General features: G+C 40.3%; 1 protein-coding gene across 1 annotated transcript in view; it reads right to left on the reverse strand.

Moving 5' to 3' along the window:
- CCDC6 (coiled-coil domain containing 6) overlaps nt 1–19,674 on the reverse strand; it is a 119,383-nt gene that overhangs the window by 44,042 nt on the left and 55,667 nt on the right. Inside the window, 1 exon segment of the mRNA XM_010364949.2 lies at nt 1,062–1,190. Within this exon segment, the coding sequence (XP_010363251.1) occupies nt 1,062–1,190 (129 nt within the window).

Consider the following 19,674-nt stretch of genomic DNA (forward strand, 5'->3'; position numbering starts at 1 on the left):
TTCAAACTAGAGCAGTCCTTGAGAGTGGCTGATGGAATGAGTTAACATGGAGTAAGGTGCACAGGGAGAATCCTGAATGTGAGACAAATCAGACAACTTTAATGAGGCTTAGCCTAATCAGGGCAATCAGAATCTAAAATACAAACAGCTGGAAGATCTTCATCTACTGCATTTTACATGGAAACCCAGGTAGCAGTACACTAGCATCAGCCTCTTATAACTTAGGGGAACTAAAATTTCAGGACGCTAGCATGGGAAAAGGCATTGGGGAACACTGAGGCTAGCAATAATATAGTCTGACACACCCTGAATGGAGTGATAATAGCTGTGTGATAATAGGGTATACAGACCAAGTCCGAACTCCCAAGGCCAATGTTCCAACACCAATGCCTGCTGAGGGCAGAGGACAAAGGGACTGTGTGCTATTGCTACTTCCCACCTTTGCACCTTGTTAAGTTTGCCATTTCTGGTTTTAGTCTGTCTTGCTCTGTTTACAAACGGAGAACTTGAACCCAGAGAAATTAATAAAGTTAATATAAGGTCACAGAATCAGTCAATGGCTGACTCAAGGTGAGTTACAGAGTCTACGACTCCATATCTGTACTAACAAGTCTGGACTGGGAGAAGAGAAGGCTCCTGTAAGGTTGCCAATCATTCAAAGAGGAAAATGTTAATTGTTTATTCTGAAGAAGCTTTGAAAGACCAGTTTTAGTTCCACAGCAACACTGTCTTAGGAACTTTCACAGAAACTATCCAGTGGTCAAAAACATTCTTCTCCCTTTGCTTTGCAAAAAGGAACCTGACATTTTCTGCTATAAATCAGAACATTAGAACTTATCTCCTGAAACTTTATTAATTGTGGTTAAAAAAGAGAAAATGTGTGAGAGAACGATAGGAACTGTGTAAACCTGTCAATGCTCACTTCAGAAATGAAGTCTCCACTGTGGGGAGAGAAAGCTGAAAAATACTTTTCACTTAAATTCCTCCAGGCATCTTAAAGCTTAAAAGAACAAGCTGATAACGAGAAAATACAATGTAAAGGAAGAGCTATAGGTGCTTACCTGTTCTAATGTAAGTTGCTTAGAAATGGTGTCATTCTCCAGTTTTTTAATTTTCTTCATCAGTTTGTTGACCTGAAATTCCTGCTCTTGTTCAAGATGCTGTTCTAGTTCAGCTTTCTCATGCTGCAACTGGAAAATGAAAAACATACAGATGGGGAAATCCAGCAACTCAAATGCCACATTGGCTCCAAAAGGTGACTATACGAAGACGCTATACCATAAAAGTTACATTACCCATTTTTGCTCAAATATGCAAGTGTATACCTAGTAATCTGTGCGTAACTGGTTCCTCTAACTTAAAACCAGAAGTCATAGGGGATGGAAATGAAATTTGTGTTTCGCAATATACTTTTTGCTACCTTTCAGGTTTTATACTATAGGGCTACAAATAAATTTTTTAAAAAATAGAAATTTCATACCAATTTCTTTAAATGAATTGCGGTTTATTCAGATTTGCATCATGTATGTAGACAGAGATGCCAAAATCACAGAATATACTTAGGTAAATTATTCAGAATGCTATTTCCTAGTGCACAAGTAAGGAGGCCTTCACAAAAATCAGCACAATTATTTTTCCATAAAGAGACTGTACACCACAGTTCCTATATATTCCCTAAAAACCAAGAGGGAAAATATTGGCTGGGCATGGTGGCTCATACCTGTAATCCCAGCATTTTGGAAGGCCAAGACAGATGGACCACCTGAAGTCAGGACTTCAAGGCCAGCCTGACCAACATAGTGAAACCCTGTCTCTACTAAAAGTATGAAAATCAGCTGGGCGTGGTGGCAGGCACCTGTAATCCCAGGTACTTGGGAGACTGAGACAAGAGAATCGCTTGAACCCAAGGAGGTGGAGGTTGCAGTGAGCTGAGACCACGCCATTGCACTCCAGCTTGGGCAATGAGAGCAAAACTGTCCAAAAAAAAAAAAAAAAAAAAAGATTCTTATTCATGCAATTAAAAGATAAGGCTATGGTGTCATTACAAGAGAGAATTTAAAAACAAAAACAAACCAAACTCCAACCTACAAAACCAAAGGAAAAGAAAAGAAATCCAGTGGACCCACAGGAACTTGGGGTGGTTCTCATTAATAATCATGCATTATTTTTTATAACACTCTCAATTGGGGGCTTTTGTTGATCCACAGCAGGGGTTGACCTGATGTTTCAGAATTAAGGGAAAAAAGTAAAAGCTACTAAAAACAATGAAGCACACAAAAGTTTTATTTTGAGGCTGAATAGGACACTGCTCCCTAATTTTATGTTCAAAGTCATTTCTTTTGGCAGACAATGTACACCAGGTTCTTCACATGCATGGAGACAGGCATGGTCACTTCCATTTTATATGTGACAAATCACATTATTAGACTGAAGCAATACAGCTGGAAAGTGGCGGAGCTTAGGGACCCAGACCCTGCGCCCAGAACCCCAAACCAGTGCTCTCTCCCACTGTATCACTGAGCAAACCCAAGAGAGGCTGCCTTCAGACTGCTCCGCCCATGAGTGCCTACCACACCCTGAGTCCCTGGAAAGTCAAATGATTAAACATAGAAAAAAATACGCCACGTATGCTTGCCCAGGGGATGCAATGTTTCTTCGGAAACCCTCCTTAGGGTACAGTGGACAACTGAGAGCTGAGGCAAGCCTGATCAACCTCAAAATGGCTACAAGTAACACTCTCCACATTTGACAGTGTCCACTGCCCTGAAAACACATACTCAGTTTAAGAAAAAAAAAAATTGTTTTGGCCAGGCGCAGGGGCTCACGCCTGTAATCCCAAATCCCAGCACTTTGGGAGGTCGAGGCAGGTGGACCGCATGAGACCAGGAGTTCAAGACCAATTTGACCAACATGGTGAAACCCTGTCTCTACTAAAAATACAAAAAAAAAAAAAAAAAAAAAAAAGCCTGGTGTACTGGCATGCACTTGTAGTCCCAGCCATGCACCTGTAGTCCCAGCCACTCAGGAGGCTGAGGCAGGAGAATCCCCTGAACCCAGGAGGCAGGGGTTGCAGGGAGGTAGAGCTTGCAGTGAGCCGAGATCACACCACTGCACTTCAGCCTCGGCGACAGAGCAAGACTCTGTCTCAAAAAAGGGAAAGAAAAAAAAAAAAAGTTAATCTGACATAGTCTTCCAACACTGGAAATGTTGACTAAATAGATGCTGTTTTCCTTCCAACTGTTTTTGATGTTCAAGGCCAAAAAAAAAAGCTGGTCAACTTTGCAGGGACCCACGAGAAAAGCAGGTGTAAGGAGGTGCTTATAGTGACAAGTCTATATTTAGCTAGCTCTTTAAAACTCAGGTTCTGCAAGACCAAGCAGCAATTAAAAGAACTAAGATGAATGAATAGAGAACAAGAGTTCCCAGCACTTTCGACAAAAAAAGAACCCAATGGAACAAGCATCGCTTAGTAGGAAAAATACAGCAAAGCATGTACATCTGCGCCTAAGGCTTTCATTCAATAAGCATGCTGTGCTGTCTTCTATCTGCAGGTACTATGCGAGTGGTAGGCAAGATCTATAGTTAACATATCATCCTTGCCCTAAAAATAGTTATGAACACTAAGCTTTAACAGTATCTACTAGTTATTGGGAGATGACAAACTTGTCTTCAAACCTTTAAACTATTTGCATAGCTTTTAAAATACAGTAGCTATGTTTTCCTCCAGTATGTTTTCAATTGCTGCCATTTTTATTTGAAAGAACCCTTCTTTTATTTTTCTCAGCATTATGCCTCTGCCCTGAGGTAAACTAAAACAATAAAGGATGCAATCTAACATTGAAAAATCTCTTGCCCACCAAGCAGCGTTTGTCACAGAATGTTAATCTAAGGTAAGCCTCTCATTGGCTTGCAGGAAAATATCCATATTTTGACAGATGGTCTAACACTGTCAGTAGCTTTAGGTACTTCCTTTAAGACTACAGATTGAACTAGTAATAAAGCCTATCAGAGCTCTCAATTTTAGGAGACAATTTCCTCTCAAGGGCTATACCCTAAGGAAAATTTGATGGTAAAGCTGTCATTACCAGAACTCAAGTAAGGTCACTGGGTTACACTAACCCATTTGGAAAATACTAAGCCATTCTGAGATCTAACTCTGTTTGCTAAAGACTCACAGTTTTTATAGTCCCCCAAAGACAGTGCTAAAACAAACAGTTCTGCTGCTTGCTTTGTTCTGTCACCTCTCAGGTGACATGCAACAGAAGCAGAGCATGGAGTTCCTGAACAAAGACAAGAAACAGAAAATATGGCTCTTCCTGGAACAAAGAAACTGCCAATAAAAAGAGAAACATGGCCAGGCACAGTGGCTCATGCCTGTAATCCCAGCACTTTTAGAGGCTGAAGCAAGAGGATCGCTTGAGCCCAGAGTTTGGGACCAGCCTAGGCAACACAGTGAAACTCTGTCTCTACAAAAAAACATTAGCTGGACATGGTGGTGCACACACCTATAGTCCCAGCTACTTAGGAGACTGAGGTGAGAGGACTGCTGGAGCCCAGAAGGTCAAGGCTGCAGTGAGCGTGAGTACACCACTGCAATCCAGCCTGGGTGACAGACCGTGACCCTGTCAAAAAAAAATGAGCCTGTCAAAAAAAAAAAGAGCTTGCTCGAGAGAAACACAGAAGTACCTCAGTCCCCTAAAATCATGAGACAAGGGTTAAGATGAGCAAGAGGTAGGAGGCAAATGTGCATAGGGACCTTGAAGAACTAATAGCTACAGAATTTGTTTCATATAGTTTGTCTAAGAAAAATTCAGATATTCTCTTTTAAACAGATACCATGTAAACTCAAGCAACATGGTTCCAATAGGATTTGAATCAACACCCTGAATGGACTTGCCTATTTTAAAGCTATAGCTTATGGCACCACAGATGGAAAAATCCTGGGAAGCCTGGTGCAGGTTGACTCAAGACTAGCTGCCAGTTTCACCTCTGATGTCCATCTTCAACGTGGGCAAACATTTCTAGGTATGACTTTAAATTTATAATCATAGGTCTTAATGTACTGTTACACGAACAACTTTAAATCTTCCAATAAGGTCAGAGATCCTGAACTAGAACAAAAATTATTCCATCTAATAACAAACAAGCATATTTATTAATATTTTGAAATGAAACTCATGTGTCTGCCTTAAATATATATAAAGCTAGATGCCTAGACAGATTAAAAGCTTTTTTCAAAAATCAGAATTTTCAACAAATACATTTTTTATAAAGCCAATCCCAAAGATTATGGAACACTTTTATAACCCTTATTTGTGCTATAGGTTAACACTAATAAAAATATCCCTGTGGAATCAGAATCACATCATATAACAATGATCCCTCAGCAGGTCACATTTTCAATGGAATTAGGGTTATGTAAACAAAAGTTTATTCCTTGGGATCCAACAAGAAAAATATATTAACATAAATGAAAAGGGCGTAAACGAAAATGCAACTATATACTCAATTATAAATCAGTATAATTTTAAATTCTAAGTACTAAAGCAAGCATTTTCTTATATCATCCACTGATTATATAGTCTCAAAGTAAACTTCCAGCCCAATGAAATACACAAGTGTAGCATTAATTTGATCTTAAGCAGGCTAGCCTTAAGCATCATCCAATTACCAATAATTGTTGCGCTTATAATTTACAAAGGATTTCTGGAACCACTTCAATGAACCAGGCCTTTTACATAATAGATTCAAGAACTCTGCATCAAATGACTTTTTATTCTCAATAAATTCTCTCTAGCAGGTAGAGGCACTGAAAATCATTCACCTGGGAGAACCTCCTCCAACAGGTACCACAGGTGCATGTGTAGGCTGGATGCTGAGAGCACCTTCCCACCCAACATGCAGCAGGTTTGCTGGATCCCAGGTTTTGGGAAATGTCAATCTGCAGGCCTGGGCTTATTGTCAAGTCAGTCCTTGACAACTGAAGCAAGGCTTCTAGCCACTACCCCTAGGACCCAGGTTTTTCAAGACACCTTAAGAATAAACCAGGTCGGACGCGGTGGCTCACGCCTGTAATCCTAGCACTTTGGGAGGCTGAGGTGGGCAGATGACCTGAGGTCAGGAGTTTGAGTCCAGCCTGGCTAACATGGTGAAACCCTGTCTCTACGAAAAAATTAGCCAGGCGTGGTGGTGCATGCCTGTAATCCCAGCTACTCGGGAGGCTGAGGCAGGAGAATCACTTGAACCTGGGAGGTGGAGGTTGCAGCAAGCTGAGATCGCACCACTGCACTCTAGCGTGGCTGACAAGAGCGAGACTCTGTCTCAAAAAATAAAAAAAAAAAGAAACTTGAGATGCCATGCCCCCAGCTTTGTTTTCACTAGTCAACTAACATCTCTATTACTCCCAGTACCACAACTAACATCCTTGCTTTACTGAAAATTACCAAGGAATGGAGCTACCCGCATTGGACCAAGTAAAGGCCAGCCCAGGACAATAACTGCATTAAGCCATTAGAATGTCAAAAGCAATCATAATGTTATTAATATGAGATTTGGAAAAAAGCTCAAAAATCTCTCTCAGAACATAGAAAGTCTCTCAAGAACTGACTTGTCAGCTGTTCTACTGAGCAAAAATTCAGACTCCCACCTCAAACTCAGTACTTCATCACTAAGGGCTTCTTGGGCCCACACTTATTTCCACCTCCTCCCCTTCTGTTACTGGTACCAGTATTCTGGGTCAATGCCTCACATCTCATGAGTTACCAAGGCCCATGCAGTCAGCCTCCATAACAGCTGTTCCATACACATATTCTTTGTCCTACTACCTGCGGACTAAGTCCAAACTCGCTAGCATCACATTCAAGTCCTTCCGTGACCCAATCCCTATGCAAGCTTCCCACACCTTCCTCATGCTATTTTCACACTCAGTTGACGTGACAGTCCAAGGTTTGCAAGCATAAATACCTTCAGGGTTCATGCATGCAGCAAACAAAGAATGGATGGGTTTAAGCCAGGGAGTGGTGGCTACTGTGGTTAAAGGAAAAGCTCATGTCCTTTTCTAGACTCTTAAAAAAAAAATCCCATCATGCCAGCCAAACACTTTTGGTGACCATACTGGCTTCTAGATCACAACACCTGCTAGTCATGCTGGATCACTCTTATAGAAATCATGCCACTCACTCTGCCCACATGCCCCACTCATGCTGTGCCTCTGCCTATAGGGTCTGAATCCCTCCCCTCAATTTACCGAGACTAGGTGATAGTGTAAGACTTCCCCAATGCTTTCCCCCAGGCCCTCAGCATAATGTGCACTCATCCTCAAGGTGTGAGAAGCACACTGTCCTTCAAGTGCATTTTAATGTCTGTTTCATGATGTTTTTCTATATCTTTTCCATCAGCTACTTGTAAAGTCAGCTAATTCTCCAGGGTGATTATTACGTGTCAAGCACTTTATATACATCAACGTACTTAATGGTTGAATCTTCATAACTCTACAGTAGAAACTGTTACCTGCATTTTGCAAAGAGTGAAACCACAGCTTAAAGAGGTTAGGTGATCTGCCTGAAATTTCACAGGTAAAGGGTAAATCCAGGGTTCAAACTGAGGTCCCTGGCTTCAAAGCCTTTGCCCTCATCTCTGATGTGTGCTGCCATCCTAGAACACTTGGGTACATTCTCAATCACTCTTTACAGGATTGCAAGCTCTAAGAAGGGCAGTGACTAGGATTTCCTTGATCCTACTCCAAAACATAGAAAATACATTGTGAATGCAAATACTGATTGAATAATGATAACACCCTCACTTCAGGATAAGCGAAACAACAGTTGGGGTGGGGGTGGATTAATCAAGATCTATGACATCACCCATATATCATGGTCTGCCCCAAAGCCCCTGTTTCTCTTCCTGTTTACAGTCCCTCTGCAACTCCTAGACATAATCAATATCCTAATTCTTATGGTATTTACTTCCTTACATTTTTCCTAAAATTGTTTTTTTCAAACAACCTAGGTATTCATTTATTTCCGAACATTAGTCTTGCTAGGCTTTGCATTCTTTCATATCCAGCTTCTTCTGCTAAATGAACTTGTTACTAATTGTGGTTTGTATTTTCATTGCTTTACAGAATCCAGCTATTTATACCACAATCCTCTCAACTGATGACAGGCACTTGGGTCATTTCTATTCTTTTTTTTGAGACAGAGTCTTGCTCTGTCACCAGGCTGCAGTACAGTGGTGTGACCTCGGCTCGCTACAACCTGCGACTCCCTGGTTCAAGTGATTCTCCTGCCTCAGCCTCCCGAGTAGCTGGGATTACAGGAAGGCACCACCATGCCCAGCTAATTTTTGTATTGTTAGTAGACACGGGGTTTCACCATGTTGGCAAGGCTGGTCTCAATCTCCTGACTTCGTGATCTGCCCGCCTCAGCCTCCCAAAGTGCTGGGATTACAGGCGTAAGCCACCACGCCTGGCCATTTCTAGTTTTTTATCATGATCAAAGAACATTCTTCTACATATCTGGTACACATGTACATGTAATATGATATATGCCCAGGAGTGAAACCACTGGGTCATAGAGAATAAATATTTCCAACTTAATTAGGTACTACCAAATTGTTTTCAAATGGGTATAATGATTTCAGTTTTCTACCTGCAGTGCATAAGAATTTATTAGTAGTATCTTGTTGTGGTTTAATTCACCTTTCCTGACTACTAATGAGGTTGTATACTTTTTCCATTTGTTCACTGGCTTTTTGGCCATGTACTTATGTGAAGAGTCTCCTTAAATCATTTGCCATTTTTTGTCTGGGTTGTTTGTTTTCTTGCTGATTTGTAGCTTTTTGTCATTACATATGGTGCGTAGCTCTTCTCCCATTCTGTGGTTCATCCTTGCGTTCATCCTTGCGTTTTCCTTATAGTCTCTGGTCCTCTCCTCTGGGCACACCTCCTGAGTAACAGCATTAATTTCCATGGCAATAAATAATTACTAAAGAAAACACTCCCAAATTTATATCTCTAGCCCCGACTTCTCTGTTGAGAGTCAGAACCTCTGTCCAACTGCCTGTCTGTTCTTTCCATTTGGAAGCCCAGACACTGCAAGTGAACTTCCGACCTTCCTACTCCAAACATACTCCACTTGCTGTCTTTTCCATCTTAAATGATGGTAACTATTCTTCCAGTCATTGAGACTCAAACCCCTAAGTTTTTCTTGATCCTTTTTTTTTCTATACCACTTCTATTCCATCCACAAATCCTATGAGGCTATTTCTTCAAAATGTACCCAGAATCTAAAGTTTCACCATCTTCACTACTACTCCCTGAAAAATCCACTCCATCTCTTGGCATGTATTACCGAATATCCTTCTAATATGCATTGCTCCCACCTTGGCCCCCATTCCATGATCTATTCATGATACAGCAACCAAATCAATCATTTTAAGAGTCACGTAGGATGATTTTGCTACTCTGCTCAAAACCCTGTGGTGGCTCCCATGCAGAATAAAAGCCAAAGTGCCGACAGTGGTTCCCAAACCTCTATCATATCAAGCTTCCAGACCCATTACCTTCCAATTTCATCTATCACTCTTCTCTCCCCATGATGTCAAACTAAACATATCAGTCTCTCTGCTGCTTCTCCAACATGGCAGGCACAATCTTACTTCAAGGCCTTAGCACTTTCTTGTTCTTTCTGCCTACAATACTCTTCCCATGAAAATCTATTTGGCTAGCTGCTGCTTCTCCCAGATTTTGCTTAAATATTATCTCATTGACTTGAACTTACTTAAAATTTCAACTGTCCCTATGCCCTTTACAGTGTTTTATATTTTTCCATGGCATTTAATTGCTCCTCTTGGTTTCTGATGCTTTCATATTTTTCACATTTAACTGCTTATTGCTGGTACACAGAAGTACAATTTTTCTTTTTTTTTTTTTTCTTTTTTTTTTATTTTTCTTTTTTTTTTTGAGACAGAGTCTCGCTCTGTCACCCAGGCTGGAGTGCAGTGGCCAGATCTCAGCTCACTGCAAGCTCCGCCTCCCAGGTTTACGCCATTCTCCTGCCTCAGCCTCCCGAGTAGCTGGGACTACAGGCGCCCGCCACCTCGCCCGGCTAGCTTTTTGTATTTTTTAGTAGAGACGGGGTTTCACCATGTTAGCCAGGATGGTCTCGATCTCCTGACCTCGTGATCCGCCCGTCTCGGCCTCCCAAAGTGCTGGGATTACAGGCTTGAGCCACCGTGCCCGGCAGAAGTACAATTTTTCATGTGAGAAAATGGAATTCTAATTACTTATCTGTAGATTCTGAAGTTTTAAAAGTTTTTCACCTACACAATAATAAGTGGCAACATTAGTTCCTCCTTTCAATCCTTAACATCTTTTTCTTGCCTTTCTGCACTGGCTAGCAATCCACAACAAAAATCAATATAGGTAAATGCAGCAGGCATCCGTGTCTTGTTCTTGATTTTAAAGGGAAAGTTAACTTTTCATAATCAAACACAATGGTTTGGGCAGGCTTTTTGCAAACACTTTATTTATCTTATTTATTCTTGAGATGGAGTCTCACTCTGTTGCCCAGGCTACAGTGCAGTAGTACGATCTTGGCTCAATGCAACCTCTGCCTCCTGGTTCAACTGATTCTCCTGCCTCAGCCTCCCAAGTAGCTGGGACTACAGGTGTGCGCCACCACACCCGGCTTATTTCTGGTGTTTTTAGTAGATGGGGTTTCACCATGCTGGTCAGGCTGGTCGTGAACTCCTGACCTCAAATGATCCTCCCATCTCAGCCTCCCAAAGTGCTGGGATTACAGGTGTGAACCACTGTGACTGGCCCATGGAAAACACTTTTTAAAAAATTCAGGTTGAAGTTCTATTCTTAGTTCACTGAGATTTTTATCATGAATTGTTACACTTTATCAAATCCTTTCTCTCCATCTATTAACATGATCATGACTTTTTCTTTTTATTCTGTGAATGTGGCAAATTACACTTGCTGATTTTCTACTAGTAAACTAAACTTGCATTCCTTGTATAAACCCAACATGGTCATGGTGCATTGTTCTTTTAATATATTGCTGACTTCATTTACTTATATTTTGCTTGGGATTTTTGCTCATGATTGAGGCTGCACTGTAATTTGCCTTTTCTGAACTACACTTAAATTTGAGCATTAAAGGTTATGTTACCCTTAAAATATATTGGGGACCCATTTTTTTCCCTTTAGAATCTATGGAAGACAATTTTTTTTTTTTTTTTTTTGAGACGGAGTCTTGCTCTGTTGCCCAGGCTGAAGCACAGTGGCGCAATCTCAGCTCACTGCAAGCTCCGCCTCCCGGGTTCATGCCATTCTCCTGCCTCAGCCTCCCGAGTAGCTGGGTAGCTGGGACTACAGCCACCCACCACCACACCCGGCTAATTTTTTCTGTATTTTTAGTAGAGATGGGGTTTCACCGTGTTAGCCAGGATGGTCTCAATCTCCTGACCTCGTGATCCACCTGCCTCGGCCTCCCAAAGTGCTGGGATTACAGGCGTGAGCCACCGCGCCCGGGCGGAAGACAAATTACTTTATCCTTGAATGTTTGGTACAACTCTCAGTGAAACCATTTGGACCTGGAATTCATTGTTTATGAAGGTTGTTGATCTCTATTTCAATTTCTTTACAGGACAGAAGACAGTTTTTCTTTTTCTTCCTCGGTCAGCTGTAGAAAGTTATATTTTTCTAAGAATTTGTCCATATCATATAAATTTCAAATGTATTGCCATATAGTTAGTTATTCATTAGTTTTTCACTTAACATTTGAACGTCTACAAGAAAAGTGATATGTTTCCGGTTTCCTGCCAAAGATTTCAAGGTCGGCTTTAAGCATGGTTGCTTTATAGTACATGCCCGGTAATTCCAATATTTGAAGTATCTGTGTAGTCTATTTGTTATTTCTGGTCACTTACATACATAGAATGTCATATCTTCATGTGCATGGATCTTTAACTATGGGCTGAATATTGTATTTGAAAATTTATTAGCAGGAGAAGCTTGTAGCCTAGGATAACAGTAACTTCCTCCAGAAAATTCCATTTTCTTTGGCTGAGCACCATGTTTGGGTCTACCTTAATCCAAAATCAAAGCCTTGTGTCTCCGATTTACCCAGCTGATGCAAAACTAGTTCACTCTTAGCCTAACGATGCAGCCCTTCATGATTCCAGCTTGAGGAAGGGTTGGCTGATCACTCTCTCTTTGACCAAAAGCAATCAACTGACTTCTGCAGCCCCAGCTCCACACAACCACCAAAATCACAATTCACTATCTCAGGTGTTTCTGGATGAATTCCAAGTGCCCTCTGAATAAAGCAGCCTTGGGTGCTTCATTCCCACCCTCCTTCAGATCTCTGCCCAATAGTTCTTCACCATCATGTTCATTATTTGACAAAGAAGGGCTTTGTTAAGTTTTTGTTTATCTTCAGTGAGGTATGTCTTGAGTTATCTAATCTGCTATTTTCTACAGGAAAAGCCACAATATAACTTTTATAAAGAGAAAAAATAGCTATGTTCTTCCAGAAATTAGTTATTTGTTATTTTGGTTCCTTGTTACACCGAGGACCAGAGTCAGGCCCTCACTTCTAAGCAGATGGCTTCAGGATAATATCAGACTTCCTATCTACTTGGAATACCTAAAGAGCTAAGTTTGAGTTTCCTGGATTTCCAGGAGCATGATGCCACTAAAAGCATTAACACCTTTAAAAAAAATCTGATTAGGAGGAATATTAAAAAAAAAAAAAAAAAGCTCCATAGAAAAGATTTTTAAAGTCCTTGCAGGGCATGGTGGCTTATGCCTGTAATCCAGCGCTTTGGGAGGCTGAGGCAGGCAGATCACTTGTGGTCAGGAATCCAAGACCAGCCCAGCCAACATGGTGAAACCCTGTCTCTACTAAAAAAATAATAATAATAACAAAAGAATAAAAAATTAGCTGGGCTAGTTAAAATTAGCCCAGTTACTCAGGAGGCTAAGGCATGAGAATCACTTGAGCCCAAGAGACGGAGGCTGTGGTGAGCCAAGATCATGCCAGCCTGGGTGACAGAGAGAGACTCTGTCTCCAAAATAAATAAATAAATAAATAAAAAACAAAAAGAAAAGAAATCCTTTTAGGCTCTGGCATATTGAAAAATCCATTCTGTAAAAACTTGCATTTTCTCCTGAAGAAGAAAGAGTGTTTAGCCCAAAGAATTCATTCTAAGATGAGGCATTATTGAAAATTAAAATAAAAGGCCTCATCTTTCTTCCCAAGTTTATGAATGGAGGAAACAGGAGGGTGAGGACAGCAGTGGGATATAACTCCGTATTTTAAAGTAATTACTGACTGGGCTGACTATAAATTGTTTAAAAATGAAATGCAACACATTGTAACATTTAGAACTACAAAGTTTTAAAGTTATTTTAAAACTGTTTCTAGTGATAGCTAGGGTCCATCCATAGTGGGGTCTAGTATTCTTCAATAGCCAAGATTCACCTTTCCAACTAGAAATAACAATGTTTCTCCAACCTACTTTGGTAAATAAAGCAAGTTTAACTCCAGCTTCACCTAATCATTTTTATCTTTCCCTTCTTCTACCTTTATTTTTTCTTCTACCTACTTTTTCTCACATTTTATGTCAAAAAAAGTCAGCATGGGAAGCTTTTGAGCCCTTTTGTCCTTAAGCGTTTTTTTTTTTTGGAACCTGTGTTAGCACATCACATCTAGCCATAACCTTAGTACACGCACACATGCACACACACTTTAAAAGAAACTCAGTAATTTCAACACTGAAGAACTATGTCAGGTTTATTGTATTATCTACTCACAACAAATTACATTGCAATGAGAGATTTTTGCCATGCTACTAACAGAATTCTGGCTTATTATCTGGCCACTGGTGGCTGTAGTATTTAAAATGCATTAAAAACAACCCAGTAGCTCTTTGTAGACGTACTGTGAATGCAATCTGTGAACCTCTTGCTCCTGAAAAGATCAGACAAAGCTGAGGTTCAGGTAATTTGGAAAGAAAACAACAAGAAAAAGCTCTGTTCCAACTGTTTTGAAAGCTATTTTGTGATAGCAAATTTCTCTGACCACTATTAAGGGCCCTGAAAAACAAGCCAGGAGGGCCACAGATCTAGCCATCTAAATATAAAGGACATATTTCATTTAGATCTCTCCCCTACCATAGTGAGAACCAAGGTTTCATCTGAATGGATGCAATGGTGTCATGGTCTTGGTGCCTTTGAAATTAACTAAATGAAATTTCATACATTATTTATCAGCTTGACATGTGATTTTGCTGTTTGCATAAACAAAATTTCATTGCCATCTTAGTGGCTTGGGAACTTGAAGGTGAGCGAGGGCGAAGAGGATGCTTCAGATTCTAGTGTACATGCTGGAAAAGAAGAGAATTGGGAGTCTATACTCACTCCCTTTGCCTGTAGAAATGTCATGCTACTCAGAAAGAGACTCTTTCTGGGGTTAAGTAAGCATACACTCTAGAAAAGAAGGAATCCAGTAAGATGGTATTGCAAGGAGAAACCACTTCTCCAGAATTGACAGGACAAGTGAAAGAAGGCAAACGAAGGGCTAAGCCCTTTGTCTAGATGAACAGGCAAATCTGGAGACTTAGAAATTCTTCTTCCCCATTTTATTTCTGTGTAAATGAGATAGAAGAATAATTCTGTTGCATGATATCCTTCTGAACTGCTCGGCTATAAATCATTTGGCAGAGGTAGTTTCAGCAGCAGTTTTGCCCACAACTTCCTTCCTATCCTCTATCATCTTTCCATAGATGCTAGAAAAACTCCAACTACTTTAGTTCCAGGAAGCATTCTTACCTCAGGAACCAAGTCAACGATAATAAAAATAAGCCATATCACCTTAATAAGAGATCCAGGACTTTTCTTAAGTATTTCCAACCATCAATGTGTCCCCTTTATTAGGGTATGGCTATAATTTTTATTATAGTTAGAGCAGCACTATTTTCTGATAATCAGATCCTATTTCAAATGTGAATTGAAAGTACTGTACTACAAATCTATTGATTATTTTAAGGTCTGAAATCTGCAAGCTGGATTAGATTGAAAAGATTGATATATGTAATATGCAGTACTCTTCTTTTTTTTTTTTTTTTTTGTTGAGACGGAGTCTCGCTCTGTCACCCAGGCTGGAGTGCAGTGGCCGGATCTCAGCTCACTGCAAGCTCCGCCTCCCGGGTTTACGCCATTCTCCTGCCTCAGCCTCCGGAGTAGCTGGGACTACAGGCGCCCGCCACCTCGCCCAGCTAGTTTTTTTTTTTTTTTTTTGTATTTTTAGTAGAGACGGGGTTTCACCGTGTTAGCCAGGATGGTCTCGATCTCCTGACCTCGTGATCCGCCCGTCTCGGCCTCCCAAAGTGCTGGGATTACAGGCTTGAGCCACCGCGCCCGGCCTTGAGCCACCGCGCCCGGCCTTGAAAAGGAAATTTTAAAATTCTGATGCCTGGTTTGTCCTTACCTTTTGAAACCACCTCCTTCTGTGTCTTTGACTTAGAGAGCTCAGAGTCCTGCTATGCTAGTAGCATCTCTTTGTCATGGGCAGCAGTGCATGAAGCCTCCTGCAGAGCCAGGCTCATTTGCAAGTGACAGGAGATTCTGGACTGCCCACATCATTAAGAACTAGTATAATCAGAATGCTCTAATGATTAGCTTAACTGTCTTGTCAGTCTTTTTATAATTCACTCTACTAGTCCTCTATTGTAAAACTTCTTTTCATTTTTTAAAAAAATTTCTAGGCCGGGAGTGGTGGCTCACACCTATAATTCCAACACTTTGGGATGCCAAGGCATGCAGATCACTTGAGGTCAGGAGTTCAAGACCAGCCTGGCCAACGTGGTGAAACCCTGTCTCTACTAAAAATATTAGCCAGGCATGGTGGCGAGTGCCTGTAATCCCAGCTACTCGGAAGGTGAACCGAGATCACACCATTGTACTCCAGCCTAGGTGACAGAGTGAGACTCCATCTCAAAAATAAACAAAGAAATAAATAAGATTCATTATATGTCATTTCACTTAAAGACACAGTTTCTAAGAACTTACCGGCAACATTAAATGAGGACTTACTGTATATTAAATTCTTTCTTCGAGACAGAGTCTCACTCTATCCCCCAGGCTGGAGTGCAGCAGCATGATCTCAGCTCACTACAACCTCTGCCTCCTGGGTTCAAGCAATTCTCCTGCCTCAGGCTCCTGAGTAGCTGAGATTACAGGCGTGTGCCACCACACCCAACTAATTTTTTGTATTTTTAGTAGAGACAGGGTTTCGCCATGTTGGCCAGGCTGGTCTTGTACTCCTGGCATCAAAATAATCCACCCACCTTGGCCTCCCAAAGTGCTGAGATTATAGGCGTGAGCCACCACGCTCAACCTGTATATAAAAATTCTGATAAGTTTGCTCACAAATGCTTCTTACACGTTTTAATTACAAATAATGATTAAAGCACAACCTCTCTTCAAGGCATTTGAGAGTAGAATTTAGCTCTAACGTAGGTTCATGTTAAACAAAAGTAATAGAGTTCTTTTTGGAACAATGTCTCACCAATCAGGTAGTGAATCCCATGGCCTGGGCTCAGAGAGATGTAGACTTCTCAGTCAAGAGTTCTCATGAGATAAAGATACAATGTTATGTCTGTACTGGATAGACACAAAAGCAAGGGAGAAGAGCTGCATGCTCCCTTTTGTATGTGTTTTCCTGTTGGTGAGGATGAAAACATATGGAGGTGTTTAAGCCATCTCCCAAAATGGATCTTTTAAAGGGCAAAGGGATTTACTCTCATGTATACTGAATTAAACTTGATTTCATTTTTTAAAGGTATTGGATACCCAACTTGGCCATAGCAGACAGGAAGGGACACGTCTCTTCTATAGCAAGTCTCATTTTGTTCTCAGGATCAAAGGATCCCTTTGAAATGCACATAAAAGCATTGTCCAATCACTATCGGAAATAAAAGTCAAAGCACTCTGACAAAACAAAAATTGATCTGTCCATAGCCTCTCAGTGGCCTTTAGGTGAAAAATGTTGAACACTTTCATAGTGAACGGGTCAATGCACCCATCTGTCTGTGGGTGACCCTTGTAGCATGATTTCTCTTAGCAGGCTTTTTTTTGGGCAAGGTCCTATGCAGAAACAAACATCCTAGAAAGCCATATTAAAATAATTACGTCGTTGAAAAAGTCTATTGGTATCAAGTAGTCCAAAAATCTTCCAGATGGAAAACGGTATTTCCATGCTGGGTGGCAGAAAACGTGGGCATTCAACAAAAGACTGGTTAAACCTATTAAGGAAATACATATTGGGAGCCTGAGGGATGAGTATCATAGGCTGAACAGCCCTTCCCCTGCTGCAGCTGTGATATCCCTCAATCGGCCAACAATGGAGGGCAGGTTCTCAGGCACTTATCAAAAAATAGACATGTTGTGATACCTGCTGTCTAAGGCAACAGATCTCCTATCATGCCTCAGAATGGCAACAGCTTCAAAACTTGCCAGAGACCTGAACCTAAAACTACCTGCTATCCATCTCCTTTCAAACACCTAAAGACCAGGGGAAGGGAATGGGCATTATTGTTTAATGGGCACAGAGTTTCAGTTTGAAAAAGTTCTGGAGACGGATGGTAGTGACGGCTGCACAACAAGGTGAAAATGCTTAACGCCATTGAATTGCACACTCAAAAATGGCTGAAATGGTAAATTTTATGTTAAGTAAATTTTACCACAACATTAAAATAAAAAGCCTAAAAACCAAGCTGGGATGCATGACAAATTGTCTCAGGGACATGCTAACCATCCATCTGTCCAGATTCTACAAGCTGAATCACCAACAAGCTACAGACCCATCTAGAGATCCCCAAACAATGTTTTCACAGAATCACACCTTCATACTATGCCCTTACTTTTGGCTGAAGGCAAACACAAGACAGGCCCGCTTGAAGGCTATGGCTACACATTGTATACCACTTTTGGCAAAAATAGTTTATTTTGTTCAGTTTATATACCATTCAATCCCTTTAGAAAGATCCACTATCCACTGAAAAAGGTTTCCAAGTTTTTAGTCTATGACCTTTTTTTCTCCTGACCAAGAAATACTGTTTTAGATATAAGAATTATGAAAACACAGTCACTACATTTCTACATCATAGCAATATTGAGAGGATGCTTAAAGCTTCAATTTTAAGTTCGAGCCTTCTTACACCAAGTATACAACTATAAATACCTTCCTTTGCTGTTGCATTATGTTCTTATGTTTTCATTCCTATGTTCTTATGTTTTCATTCTTTTTCAGTATCTCATTTTAAGGAACATCAATATCCTTGGGAGGTAGGTGGGTTACATAAGTGAATGAGAGGCCAATTACAGACTATACAATCACTCATACTGGAGATATATTATAGAGAAAAGGAACATGATCTGGCTAGGTCTTGACTGTCCTATAATGTACTTTGGCTAAAGACTCCAAAAAACAACCATGTATATTGAAAAAAAGAAAAAAGTTTCTTGCAGTGTCAAAAATTATGGCACCTGATTACACATGCACTTAGGAAAAACAAACCATAATTTCATCTCCATGATTCTAGAAGCACCAGGTAAAATAAGTCATTTAATGCTGCCCCAGTGAGATATACTAAAAGGTCAAACTAACCTCCATCCATTTCTCTCTAAATCACAATGCAAATGAGTAAATGAAAATCTTCAGTACAAAAATGTTGCCAAAAATCTCTGCTAGACAGTAATGCCTGGGTACCTATTCTTCACATTTCAGGAACTACCATATAAACCAACTCTTGTGCAAGATTAACAGTATCTTTATTCAGTAATTAGGTAGAAAAATGAGACTGATAGACAGGGGTGAAAGCTGCCTGGAACATGTTATGGTCTTAACATTAAAGTTTCTTCATCAGTTTCCAGTATCCTCTTACAGGATCATCTATGTGGGGAGGTAAGAAAATAACTTAGGAAGATTTTTTAAAAAGCCTCAAATAACTTCTTATTACAACCTCACTAATATATATATTTCATACAAATTAATGAAATTGTTATTGATGATGTCAAAATATATATATGGGGTTGTTTCACAGACATCTAAAGACAAAATGGTAATAATGTTCTGATAATTTTATACCTCTTCACTATTTTGGACAAGCTATGTTAAATAATGAAAATTCAATATCCCACTTATTTTTAAGTTCATACTAACCCACAAGATACCTCCCCTAAGCAAATTTTACTTTGTACTTTACCTGTAAGGTTTGAAGTTGGGGCGGGGGAATGAGCCTCTGAAGTAGAGAAATCAAACCTTCCTATATGTTGTGTGTGGCACCTTCTATATATTACTTGTGATCAACGTTGAGTTTTAATAGCAGTCTGATATTTGTTCAGTAACATATTACTCACCCATTTGAACATGGTTGATTGCGGGTAGTTTAAACTATCATGGATACCTTTCTATTTCCTACAGATGTTTCACTTTATATCCTCATATTTTAGTGCAAAAGACCCACTTATGACTGCCAAAAAGTTTATGTACTTATTATCGACTCAACATAAAAGGAGAAAAATTTCACATTTGGCATTAGTCCCCAAACTTCCAAAATGCTACATTCAACATCTCATGCCAAGATCTTGTGCTCATCAGC

This window comes from Rhinopithecus roxellana, chromosome 11 (genome assembly GCF_007565055.1).
Source record: "Rhinopithecus roxellana isolate Shanxi Qingling chromosome 11, ASM756505v1, whole genome shotgun sequence".
In the NCBI taxonomy this organism is placed as follows: domain Eukaryota; kingdom Metazoa; phylum Chordata; class Mammalia; order Primates; family Cercopithecidae; genus Rhinopithecus; species Rhinopithecus roxellana.